This window comes from Mastomys coucha, unplaced genomic scaffold (genome assembly GCF_008632895.1).
Source record: "Mastomys coucha isolate ucsf_1 unplaced genomic scaffold, UCSF_Mcou_1 pScaffold20, whole genome shotgun sequence".
Lineage (NCBI taxonomy): Eukaryota > Metazoa > Chordata > Mammalia > Rodentia > Muridae > Mastomys > Mastomys coucha.
The window spans coordinates 63,314,775-63,328,601 of NW_022196903.1; the positions used below are offsets into that span (position 1 = coordinate 63,314,775).

Here is a 13,827-nt window from a genome sequence, read left to right on the forward strand (position 1 = left end):
TGAATTGGAGTTATCAAAAGCTAGACACAAGTGAGTGTTGAGACTTGACTCCATATCCCCTGGAAGAACAACCAATGTTCATAGTCTTTAAACTATTTCCCCAGAATTTTTTCCTCAGTATAATAATCCTATAAATAGATAATTGTTTCCTACCAATATGTTAAAGTATGTATGTGTGTGTATGTGTGTGTGTGTGTGTGTGTGTGTGTTTACAACGCTGTTAAATGAATCCCAGGTACTGAAAATATTCTGCTATCCATACAAAGGTATTTCTAGTTGTTTTTTCTTTAATTATGTTTAATGAGTAATGTAAGCCATTCCCTTGTTTTGTTACTAGGCCTGAGGGAATAAACAGGGATTTAGGACATAGAAAAGTCCTTACTTCTATATAAAAACATCATGTTTACCTTTAATCCCTGGCAAAAGAAACACTCTTAGCAGCTGAGCAGCTGGAAACATCATAAGGATCAGTTGAGGCAGCCTGTGCTCTCACATCTGCTTCCCTGGGTAGTTTATGTTATGGCTTGTATCACTGTGGGAAGGGTACTATGATCTTGTTTACAGTAATAACTTGCAATATCTTCAGGCTGTAGGCTGTTGATCTTCAAAGAAAATTGTGTGCCAGTTCCATTGCCACTGAACCACGATAGGACCCCATTTGTCAAGCTGGTTGCACCATAGATCAGAAGCTGAGGAGATTTTCCACATTTTTGCTGATACCAACTTAAAGCATTGTAAATGTCCTCACTTGCTCCACATGTGATGGTGACAGTTTCTCCCACAGATGCAGGCAGGGAGGCTGGAGACTGAATCATCTGGATGTCACATCCGGCATCTATGATTGCAAATTTGAGAACAAATCCCCACATTATTAATTCTTTCACAAGAGGATTTTCACTGAGACTAAGCATCACTGACTACAGGAAGCTGAATGAATTTGCAGTGCTGTCTTCCTTACCTGTAAGCCACAGCAGCAGCAACCCCAGGAGCTGAGTGGGCACACTCATGTCTGTGTGTGATCTGTGTGAGGCTGACTCCACTACAGGGTGTGACCTGACTATGAAGAACTCCTCATGTCAGTGGGCTGTGCTTTGGGTACATGCAAATCAGCAAAGGGTAGGCTCAGTGTTAGTACTCATCAGGTCAGCACCTCATTGAACGCCTGTGGTTCTCTTATGTCTCCAACTGAGATGCAGTACAGGTTTAATTGCAGGGAATGTGCATCTCTTTGAAAAATAAGCAACAGCAATATTCTCTGTTACATTATTTTGATTTACAATATTCTCTTATTTTGATTTCTATCATGTTCTATGTAGAGTTTCTTTATTATGTTTCCCTCCATGTCGAGGTAATTCAGATATCATACTGTTCTATGCTGTACATAACTGGTTACATCATCCTTTCAAAGTTAGCTATAGATTTATTGTGGCCATACAGATTCTCCTTTTTTCCCTTTCTCTATGTTTGTTTGTGAACCAGGATTTTAATAACAAAATATTTCCCTTAACTTTGTTGTCCCTGTTCTCTTTCAAATTCATGACCTCTTTCAAATTCGTGGCCTCTTTTTACATAGTTTTCTATGAACTTATGTGTTTATACACACACATACACACACACACATATACACACTCACATGCACACACATATGCATTACTAAGTATATCTCATAGACTCCATATAACATTAATCCTATGACTGTATTCAACCTGAATTATCCATTTGTATGCTCTTCTGTAAGGAGAAGCACCTCTTCTACTGACAGCTTTACATGCTTCTCCATATAATTTTTGTAGATAAGAGGTCTTATGGGCTATTACCCATTCTGTTTGTCGTGTTCATTGGTGTCCTCCTTGTTCAACTTACATTTAAGGAGTCAAGTTATCAACATCTTGTAGGTACAGCTTATGTTGTAACTAAGAGACACAACCTCACAAAAAACTCCCTGATCCTCTGGCTCTATCAGTCTTTCCTCTTCCTTTTCCTTGAGGTTTCCTGAGCTTTGAGTATGGGAGCCTTTTGTAGATGTATCCTTTTGGACTGAGTACCACAACTCACCTTGCAAATTCTTGTTCATAGTGATTCCCAGAATAGTAACAGAATTCTACTGGAATATGTGGTTTGCAAATGAAGACAGAGAATAACATAAATAACCCATCTTTCCAGGTAAACTTATTTATGACAACTCAGCTACTCAAGAATTGCTTCCATAAAGCTAGATAGTGGCATGGGTTTTCTCTCCTGTTTCTATGCATATGAGCACCCCTCCTAGATTCATCTGGGATTATACCAATATCCAATATTCCTGTGAGTCTTTAGATTATGGCACCTGACTACTTCACCTTCTTAACACAAGTTACTATATTCAATTTTTTTGAGTATTTTCAGTGAAATAATTATTAATGTCCTTAAATTTACAATGGATTCCAAATTGCCATATGCTATGGGCACCATATCATTTCTAAATATGTAGTGGACATTTATGTTAGCCTAAGTTTAAGAAAGAAGAACATAGGCTTTGTGATGAAAGAAGGCAGTAACAAAGTAAAAGAAGAAGCTATACCCGAGAAGTTGTAGTTATAGTAGTATCCTGACTTAGTGTGAGTTTCTGTGAAAGGTTGAATGGAAAAAGTTTTACATGTGCAAATAGACATTTTACAGGGTGAAACTGACACCTACTCATAGCCTGAAGATAATGATGAACACAAGAGAGGTATGAAAAGGTAAGTGCATAGGTTAAGCAACTGATTGACCTGAAAAAAAATGTAATGATGAGAGTGACTATGAAGTATGTGGTCATAGATTTTCCACTCAGACATATAACAAAGATGGATTTATGGGCAATATACATAATAAGTTTGCAACTAGCAATAATAATATCTATTAATATGAATATATTTCATGAAATAACACCATATATTAATGTTTGATTAAGCAATAAAATCATGCCAACAAACATAAACAATCAAAATGCTAATTTATTTTATACTTTCAGCAAAGAGTGGTACAGATATTCATAACACACATGGTAATTATATGGACTAGATTTCTTCTCTACATACAGGCAGAAATAAATTCATTGCTACTCAGGTCTCAGGTCAAAAATGCTGCTGAAAGACTACAGTATCTGTTTGTGCTATACGGGACCCACACCTGAGGGACTCAACAGAGAAGACTGTCTCCTATCTTACTACCTTAAATGATGTTCACTTGTAACACATCTGTTTTATGGATTTATTGATACAGTGCCTAGGTTCTTTCAGGTGGCTACCTCTACCTTCACTGCTTCATGAGGCAGCATTCTCAGAATATCCTACAGATTTTATTAAATACAAGTCAGTATATAATGGGTAGAATTTGACGAGTCTTTCATCACTCTCACCAGCACTTTTTCAGAATCATCTGGAAGCACATTTTCCAGCACACTTCATTGCCCTAGACCAAATAACATGATTGTCTACTTATAATCTAACTTTTGAGCTTCTGGTTAACTTTCCATGGCATTCAAATTTTCTTTTCCATAGAAATATGTTAAACGATGGGACTACTCAGAAGAAAAATGCATCACCTATAAGAAGGTTTGCATAATTTAAATAACATTGGTCTAGTGCTTGGATTGTGATTTTGTTTGATGACTAGAAAGCCAAAGGATAAGGTGCTACTTAGTTAGTGTGGAGAAAATTGACAAGAAAGATAAAGATCTGAAGTTCACATTCATATTGTTTCACAGCCAATTAATTCATGGCCACAAACATAGGAGTGTTATAATATATTATCTCATTATAAGAAGCTGAACAGAATCTTCAAAAACAAAAAAAAATAAATCAAAGAAATATTCATTTGTATAGATTTGTACCATTAAAATGGAGTACAGAGCAAAATGAAGAATTATCAACTGAGGAATACCTAAGGACTCAGAAACACCTATAGAGATGTTCAACATCCTTAGTCATAAGAGAAATGCAAATCAAAACAACCCTTAGATTCTACCTCACACCAATCATAATGTCTAAGATTAAAACATCAGGTGACAGCAGATGCTGGTTAGGATGTGGAGAAAGAGGAACATTCCTACATTTCTAATGAGAATACAAGCTGGTACAACCACTCTGGAAATCAGTCTGGCAATTTCTCAGAAAATTGGACATAGTATTACCTGAGGACCCAGCTATACCACTCTTGGGCATATACCCAAATATTTTCCAAGATATATCAAGAACACATGTTCCGGTATGTTCATAGAAGTCTTATTTATAACATACAGAAGCAGGAAAGAACCCAGATGTCCTTCAACAAAGTAATGGATACATTTACACAATGGAGTACTACTCAGCTATTATAAACAATGAATTTATGAAATTCTTAGGGAAATGGATGGATCTGGAGAATATCATCCTGAATGAGATAACCCAATCACAAAAGAACACACATGGTATGCACTCACTGATGGGTGGTTATTAGGCCATATGCTCGGAATACCCAATGTACAATCCACAAAGTACAAGAAACTCAAGAAGAAGGAAGACCAAAGTGTGAGTACTTCATTCCTTCTTAGAAGAAGGAACAAAATACCCATAGAAGGTGTTACAGAGAGAAAGTATGGAGTAGAGGCTAAGGAAGGACAATCCACCATTGCACATTTTGCATTAAAATTAAATTGAATGAGTTACAATTCAGTGACTGGTCACAGTAATAACTGGCTTCAGGTCCATAATAATACACATAATCCAATCATTTTCTTGGAGATACATTTCCCTACTGTATAATGTTTATTTATTCTCCTAAGCACTTTCTGCTCCTTTATTTTTTCCTTTTCTCTGACTTTCTTTCTTTCTTTCTGCTTTCCTGCCTTTCTTCTGTACTTATTGAAAAGTCTAAGGAATTGACCAGTAACTCATTCCAATCAACACCGTGTATATACACAGTGACTATTTATATATTGAATATAAAAACACTGGTTTGCTTGTGACCCCAACCAAGACCCTTAGGTGATAGGTTGGGGTAAAAATCTGTAGAGTCAACCATACAGATTCTGGGAGTCATGCAAGTGGCAAGGGGAGACACTTTTGCAGGAAGTGGGCAAGCCTTTTATACCTTTCACACAGGCCCTGGTGGCACATTAAAATTTGCTCCATGTAGTTGCAACCAACTGATTGGTTGTTCTGATCATGAACTCTCTTTGTCATCACCTGTTTCTGGGTGTCAGGCAGGCTATATAATTTAAGAGGCACAGAAGTTATTGTTACACATAAGTGGGCTACTATAAGCAAACAGTCATGGTTTGCTGATTCATTCCTCCTACATACTGGCATATATATATATATATATATATATATATATATATATATACACACACACACACACACACACACACACACACACATATATATATATATAAAAGCATAAATGCTAGATTTCTAGGTGATTAAATCACATGAAATATTTTTATTTTTTCAAATAATTATTTTCTCTTTGTTCTAAATATTTAAGAATCTTTTCTAGGCCAGGCAATGGTGGTGCACGCCTTTAGTCCCAGCACTTGGGAGGGAGAGGCAAGCAGATTTCTGAGTTCCAGGCCATCCTCGTCTACAGAGGCAGTTCCAGGACAGCCAGGGCTACACAGAGAAACCCTGTCTTGGAAAACCAAAAAAAAACAAAAATTCCTTTCTACTTCCATAGAAATGTGTGATGTATCAGTGCTATGGATTTCCACCATACGGTAAATGGAATTTCATGGTTTCTTGCTTGCAAATAACTGAGACTTATGTCAAACTGATACTAGCCTGTGTAAAACATAAATGAAATAATAAATTACTCATGAAAATACACAAATGTTTATTCAGTATTTTTTCATTCTCAGGACATTGGACACATTTATTCACTATATTTACAACTGAAAATTAAAAATTATATTTTGTTATATGCTACATACTTGACTTACACATGATGATCTATTTTTAAATCTCACATAGTGGATATGACCCACACTGCCAGGAGGGAGTTTAACCTTTCACACTGTCTTTGAATGATCGAAGGAGAGCACGTGGGAAGCACTACAATCATGGTCAAGTTCCCAGCTTGTGAATGGATAATCAGAAGAAAGGAAGAGTCCAAGAGACAAAACAAAACAAAACTCTAAAAGCAAACCAACAAAACACAAAAGAAAAAAATCACAGAATAGATGACATCTGAGACTGGATCTTCTATCGTTCCAAAACCAAATTCAACTTGAACATTCCCAGACATACAAAAAAAAACAAAGGGTGACTGGAGTTTGTGGACATTAGGGTATGTATACATTAATTGTGTGAGCTGGAGGGGGGGATAACAGAATTCCCCTGAATTTTTTTTCAGTGATGCACTATACATATAAAAATCACCTCATATACTCTTTGCCTTCTAAAAAAGCTATTATTATGTCAGAAGAAAGGAAGAAATTCAGGTACAGAACATGTTCTAATAACCTAAATGATGGTGCTTGGTTAGTTGTGTTTCTAAAGGCACCAAACAAGGGAACCAAAGTCCTTCAATTGTTGCATACTTTGAAGAATAAAATTTATTTTTGCCTTTCAATCTACATTTATGATCAAAGTCAGGTAAATAAGTCTGGTATATTCGTGCAGCAGTTTTATGTAGATAGTTGTTATGCACTGTGGTTTCAGATGTGCAATAATTTGTACAATGGTTTATTCCCAAGTATGCCTTTCAGCAGAACAAATGTGTTTTTCTATAGAGTTCCTTACTTAATAACTCACAGAGAGATTACTTTTTGCAATGTGTTTTCTACTTGTTAAATCATCAATAGATATGTTAGATTTATTTTCATACTTAACAAAAATTATCACCATGCTATTTTACTTTTCAAAAACCTCTGTCCTGGTACCTACAAATATTTCACTGATGTTTTTCAAATAAAATGATAAATGTACATCTTCATCTATTTTCATAAAATACTGTGGAGGCAAAAGTGAATAGAAATGCTAGAATATACTCCGTTATTCCACTGTTTGTAAAAATAACTATTTTGTTAGTCCTTACACCTTACTATGATTTTAAAATAATTCCAGAGATTTATGGAAACTTCAGTTCATAGTTTTGTTGTTTCAATCTCTATAACTTTTTGTCTCTTAAGTAGTAATTATAAACATTTCATCAAGAAATTTGAAATATTTACCAAATTATATTGGACAATTTATATAAATCCATAAACATGAAAAATACTTTATATTCAAGAGTTGTTCACTTACTATAAAATATGCATAGGGAATTTTGCAACAGAGCCATGAATCTCTGAGTCTGTGCTCGGTGGTCTTTATGGGGGCCAGACTTAACTATATTGCTACTGTTTCAGACAATGCTACATCTGAATTTCCAACAATTATAAGGGTATGGAATCATCAATTATTCCCTCTGTCCACCTTAAATGAGATTTTCTCTGGTTGCAGTATACTGAAAGATGTTTTTCTTATCATGCCTGGCAGGCTCTCTGCTGACAGAACCAAGAGAGAGGGAGAGAACCCAGTCCAGCCTAGCCTCTCTCTGGGGCTAAGCCGGATGGTGAGTGTAGCTGCTCTGATCTCCTGCCTCCGGAGAATAACTACCCCAAGCTGGTAGTCTGTCCAAGCAGAAACTCGTTTTATTGTATCAATCTTTTCTTTATAAAGGTCTGAGAGAGGAGGCAGAGTTTTCTGCTGAGGTGAGATGACTTAGCAGGAGGGGAAAGTGATGAAGGGTATGGGGTGACTAAGGGAACCAACAGTTTCAGTTACTCTACATCAGCAGGAGCTAGGCAAAGGCAGGCTTAAGCAGGTTGTGCTGAGTCCATTTCCAGTATGGAAATGACTGAGACAGTTTACAAAACTCGAGGCAAACTCAGGTTTGTCCTCAAGGCCCAAACCAGGGCCAAATAGAGCCCAACATTATTACACAAGAACAACTATAGGCTGTGTATTCTAGTGCTGAAATAGAGTATAGAGAATTCAGAGACAAGGAGGACTTTGAGGCTTCTTCATTTCACTTATTTCTGTAAAGCTCATATATGGCTGAATCTGTGAAACACTTTGAACATTGAAGCACCACCAGAAACAGCTGAAGTATCACAGACTCACACTTCTGCTTTCCTGGTGGTTTTTGCTCTGGTCTGCATCACTGTGGGAGGCCAACTGTTACTCTGTTGACAGTAATAAATTCCACCATCTTCGGGCTCCACACTGCTGATACTGAGAGTGAAATCTGTCCCTGATCCACTGCCACTGAACCTGGAGGGGATCCCAGAGATGGACTCAGAAGCATACTTGATGAGAAGCCTTGGAGACTCATGTGATTTTTGTTGATACCAGTGTAGGCTGTTGCTAATACTCTGGCTGGCCTTGCAGGAAAGACTGACTCTCTCTCCTGGAGTCACAGACAAGGTGGCTGGAGACTGAGTCAGCACAATGTCCCCTCTGGAGGCTGGAAAAATAGAAAGAAAATACTAGTAGGACACAACACTGAATAGGAAAGTCATTCCTAAATTACTTAGAAAAATAAAAGATTTTCATTGTATCAATTTCTTTAAACAGGAAGTCAAATCCCATGTGGTTCTGGATTCCTAATTAAGCAAGAAAATTTCATATTTAAATATCTCCACTTTATTGCCATGTTCAAGCAATCATACCTGAAATCCAGAAAAGCAGAAGTCCCAGGAGCTGAGGTGTGGACACCATCTTCGATCTTTCCCTGAGTTTGTGTTGATCATGACACAGTCCGGAGAAAGACCTTCTTATAGTACTCTTAAGGGCAGTAACACTGAAAGGAAGAAGTACTTATGCAAATCATACTGATTTCCTGAGGTTTGTAATAAGACCTATTCAGAAGAGCAGGCTCCTAGTGTCTTCTTAGAGTATTTATTGTCTTGCTGGTTACCTGAAGAGATATTGAGAGTTAAAGGAGAGCTAGTTTCTACTTATAAGGTTATATAATTAGCACAGTCTAAGGAAGTCTCTGGGATTCATTTAGTAGTTTAAAATGAAGATCATCTCATAACCATGGTCTTATTCCAGGCTTATGTTGCTTTCTTTGATACTTCTTATAGTATGAGCTGAAGCATCTTTAACCATCTGAACATTCCAAGAAGCATAGCAACATGTAAACCTAAATTGATATCACACTTCTGAAATTTCATTAATAAGAAGAAATTCTGAATGTATTATGAAGACATATTTCTCCAGAGGGAGAAATGAAATCCTCATAAGCATTTACAATCTGCCAGAATAAAGAAGAATTTCAGAGGCTGAGATATCAAGGTATTTTTTAGCAGTTTTCCAATAAATGCCAAATAATATATCTTTCATGTCTTTCCAGCAACAGTGATGAAGAGTGTCACAGAATTATTTCTAGAATCTTCAAACAAATTTCTTCCATAATACATGTTTTTCATGCTACTTAAAAGAACACAATTGTGAGAAAGTCTAGATCAAGAGAAATATTCCAATCAATTCCATATAAAGAAAGAAACTGCTCCTGTCACTTGGGTCATATAACCAAACTAGACCACATTTATCATATAAAAACTGTGTCTGAGCTTATGAAAAATCCTTAATAGATGCAACATAGACTACCAAACCTCTGGAAGAAAGAGGATAGGAGTAAAGAAGAGCCCCAGTTCATGTGGTGGAAATGCAATAACTATGAAATCACTCTGCAGTTTTCTAAAACATCTACAGATATCACTACTACATTACTCAGTTATGCCATTCCTGTGGATATACCTAAAGGTTTCTGTAGCCTACAACATACATAAAAGTATATCCATGCCTTTTGTAGCTCAATTCACAATAACTAGGAAATTGAATCAATTTTCATGTATACCAGAAGATAAATAGATAATTGAAATATAGTACATTGTTTCAATGGAATTTATGTAGGTATGAAAACTCATGAAATTATGAAGACTTTGGAAACTGTATGGTCCTCGAAAAATTATGACTAAACCGTTGTATTCCCTCATACGTATTTTCCACATTCATCCTGCAAGTATGAATTGTAACTTCAAATTTCCATTTGCTTTGTTACTTGGACTATATGTTGATGTAGGAAGCTAGATTGGGAAGCCCACATTAGGAAGTCTTTGGAGGGTTTATAATAGAAAACATACCTGAGATGTAAAATAGGCAGGTACTTTGGGAAGAAATGTTTATGCATGGTTGGGATGAAAGGTTGTGAAAGGGAATGGTTAAATATATTAAGATTATTCTACTAATTCCAAAAAGAAAAACTATCAAACTAGTAAATCATAATTTATGAACAAATTTAGGAAGAGTCATTGGAGATAATGGAGTATATGGTGGCTGACTTTATGCAGTCCTTCAAAACAAGTAGCAGATGTGTGAAATTACCATATATTAATTATTAGTAAATGAAACTATAATGTGAAGCAGCATGCATAGAATATTAAGGTGTGCACTGCATCTGCAATCATTAAAACACAAACAAACTTATAAATTAATGTATCATGGACAATATTTCCTCCATTCTGTCTTCTTCCCTTCCTTCATTCTTTCCTTCCTAACTTATTTCCTTCCTTCCTTCCTTTTTTGTCTCTGTCTGTCTTCCTTTTTTATCTATCTTGTTTTTTCTTTTTGACTTCATTCCTTTCTTTCTTCCTTTTTTCTTTTACTGCAAATTCATTTTTTTCTCACATAATATATTCGGATAGTTTCCCTTCTTTCTATTCCTCCCAAATCCTCTTCATGACTTCTTCTATTAGGATCCACTCACTTTCTCTCTATAACTAGAAAATAAACATTATTCTATGCAATAATATTTAATAATCATTATGTATAGTAGTATAATAATATTAAAGTAAAATAAAATAAATGCAATGAGAGAAAACAAAGACTAAGATAGGTTTTGACTTGGAGTTACAGTGGGACAGCTTGAGTCTTGGTCATCACAACGTCAACCACTGAGACTAAAAGCACTCAGGAAATATTAGTAGAGAAAATTGAAAATGCATTATTTTTTATTTTAATTTTCAGATCTAAGTACCAAATTTCCCCATGAATCAATATTTCTATATATTGAATGAAAAGTAGGTATTAATGTACTATCATTTGCTTTTTTGCTTTGTCCTATAACCTTACCTGAAATCCAGATGTGTACTCTAGTGATCCGTGATAAGGACAGCATCTTCCTATTTTATTTCCCCTTGTGTACACTAAGCATACCACAACACACGGAAGGACATTCTAAGAGGCAGGGATACCAGATAAAAGTAAGATATGTGCAAAGGGTACTGGCTTCTTCTTTTTTTCTTTTGGGAATGTTTTTTCTTTTATCGAAAATACAACATATGCTTATTATGTTTTCCTCTCCACCAATTCCTCTGATATACTACTCACATTTCCCACCACCTGCATCCATATATTTTATTAGATATTTTCTTTATTTACATTCCAAATGTTATCCCCTTTCCTGGTTTATCCCCTCGGGGAAAAAAACAAAACCTATCCCCTACCCTTACCCCTGCTCACCAACCCACCCTCTTCTGCTTCCTGGCCCAGGCATTCTCCTACACTGGGGCATAAAGCCATTGTTCTAAGTACTGAGACTGTCAGAACAGGCCACTAAGCCCTTCTCTGCCTGTATTATGGCTATCTCTCCTGGCCACTTGATGCAGTGTTTGTAATTGACAGACATTTATGCATGCTTCATCACATATAGGATCTAGCAGTGAGTAGACTATAATTCAGGCTTTTGCAAAACTAGAGTTATCAGGAAAGAAGAACAACTCAGATCCTTTGTCTTGGTTCCTGGTTGAATTACTACCATAAGCATTTCTCACCCTACAGCCTGAATTTATTCATATTTTGTCCTCTGAATATTTTATAAAGAGTTACACTATATAACACTATAGTTTTCATTAAAATTAATGAAAACATGCTAGGATTGGAAGTCTTAAAAAGAAAATATTCTTACAGAGATTTTGAATATAAACTTTGAAAAGTTATGGGACTAAACATTCACACATAGAAGTTTGAATATCAAAGTGATACTTTACCTCATTTCAAAATTTATTTTTTTAAAGGTATTACATCTATCATTTACTACATCCTGTGTGAGTTAACATTGTTAGGCTTTTGCTCCATATGAGGTGCATAACAGCAATTAATTTGTTATGCTATCTGAAAATAGTATTCTGAGAGATTTAAATCACTTGAGTTCATTTTACTAGGTTTACCTTGTAAAGCCAGAGGCATTTTAACAACTTACAAACAAATGAATTTTCTGTAATTGTAAGTATGTACAAGTGAGGCCTATATCAGTTCCTACACTTGACCCACAACTGTTAGTTCCTGGCAAATCTTCCGTTACAGGTAGTTTAGGTAATTCCTGCAAATTCTCACTATTGTGCTTCTTTAAATAAGGCACCTACTACATATTGTGCTCTCATTCAACAGTCACATACACGTTTAATCTCATACCAAATTGAAGACACTGAGAAAACAGTGAAAGGACCTACAAATACAGTTTGGTGCACTAAAGTGTTTTGCCCCTAGCCTACCTTGCACAGAACTATAGGTAACCAGACTTATTAGAAGCACATCCCAGGTGGAAGATAAGACCCCCAATACCAAAGCTTAAGCCACTGGGACACTTGAAGGTTTTGTTAATGTTGATAACAATTAGAGAAGAATTATACAAATGCAAGATATATACAACCAGAGTGAAGTCCAACCTATAGAAATAAGCCTTTCACTATAAAAAATCATCAATAAAATGTATAGAGCCAACTATTCTATCAGATAATGAAATATCAATATAAGACTTAAGAAACATTTAAAAAGAAGTAAATTTAAGTCTCCCAAATGAACATACTTTCTTTCTGGTTATACATCCTTTTCACAATGAAATCTATACAATTCTTTCAGAAGATCTTCCAAATATCAAAAGGGTACTTAAAAAGACAAAAACATGATATGGATAGACATCTAAGCACTTTAAAAGTTAAATGAAAACTTCACATAAAACGTATGCATCTTTAAAAGGAACCAATGAGATGAAGAACAGGAGATTAATGAAAAAAATTTAAATGGTTAAAACTTTGAGAATAAACTAGATTAATGAGATTAATTTCTACTGACCCAGAGGCAATACCATCACATTTGCAGCTAGAAGTATCAGAAATTGATGGAATTTGAGATCTAGTTAAACCACTCATCCAGCCAGATGAGTCTAGTCAGAGCTCCCATTGCACACAATTACTCAAGCTCCCCAGCCCCTCCCTATCACACAGACACAGAGTGCTCTACTCATCTCCAGTAAGGCAGCACAGTGGTAGGTGTGCTGACTCAAGCAAGGAAGTTTTTATTTCATGTGTAGCTTTCACACCGTAATTAACTCCCAAATATCTCGGCCATGTATAGGAAGGTACTTCACTGACAAGAATCATAACTTAAAGTAACCCATGTATTTTAATTTACATTTTTTATGTAACTGATTACCTGTGCTCAGGGACCATGTGTCCCTTTCAGCCATTTTCCCTGGAATTATCCTTTTTGCACATTTCTCCTATAATGCTTTCTCCTCCTATATGTCCCATCTCCCATAACCTACCTATATCATAGGCCATAAGCTTTCTAATTGACAGGTGATACATTCATAATATTAACAAGATATCCTCTCTACACAGTGAAGACTGTTTCATCACAACATCTCCACTGGTTCCTGAAATTATAACAGTGCAAAATCATGAGCATACTTCCCAAGCAAACATTGTGAATTACTTTGTTATTCATTTCATGTCTTATTCTGGTATGTTTTGTGCTTTTTAATATATATATATATATA

At 35.7% G+C, this 13,827-nt stretch overlaps 2 gene segments (V, D, J or C); both read right to left on the reverse strand.

Moving 5' to 3' along the window:
• Positions 1–512: 512 nt before the first annotated feature.
• On the reverse strand, positions 513–1,139 carry LOC116099900. The segment is given in 2 exon segments: positions 513–835; positions 959–1,139. Coding segments are annotated over 2 exon segments (372 nt in total).
• Positions 1,140–8,086: 6,947 nt separating this feature from the next.
• On the reverse strand, positions 8,087–8,774 carry LOC116099036. The segment is given in 2 exon segments: positions 8,087–8,448; positions 8,654–8,774. Coding segments are annotated over 2 exon segments (396 nt in total).
• Positions 8,775–13,827: the final 5,053 nt, after the last annotated feature.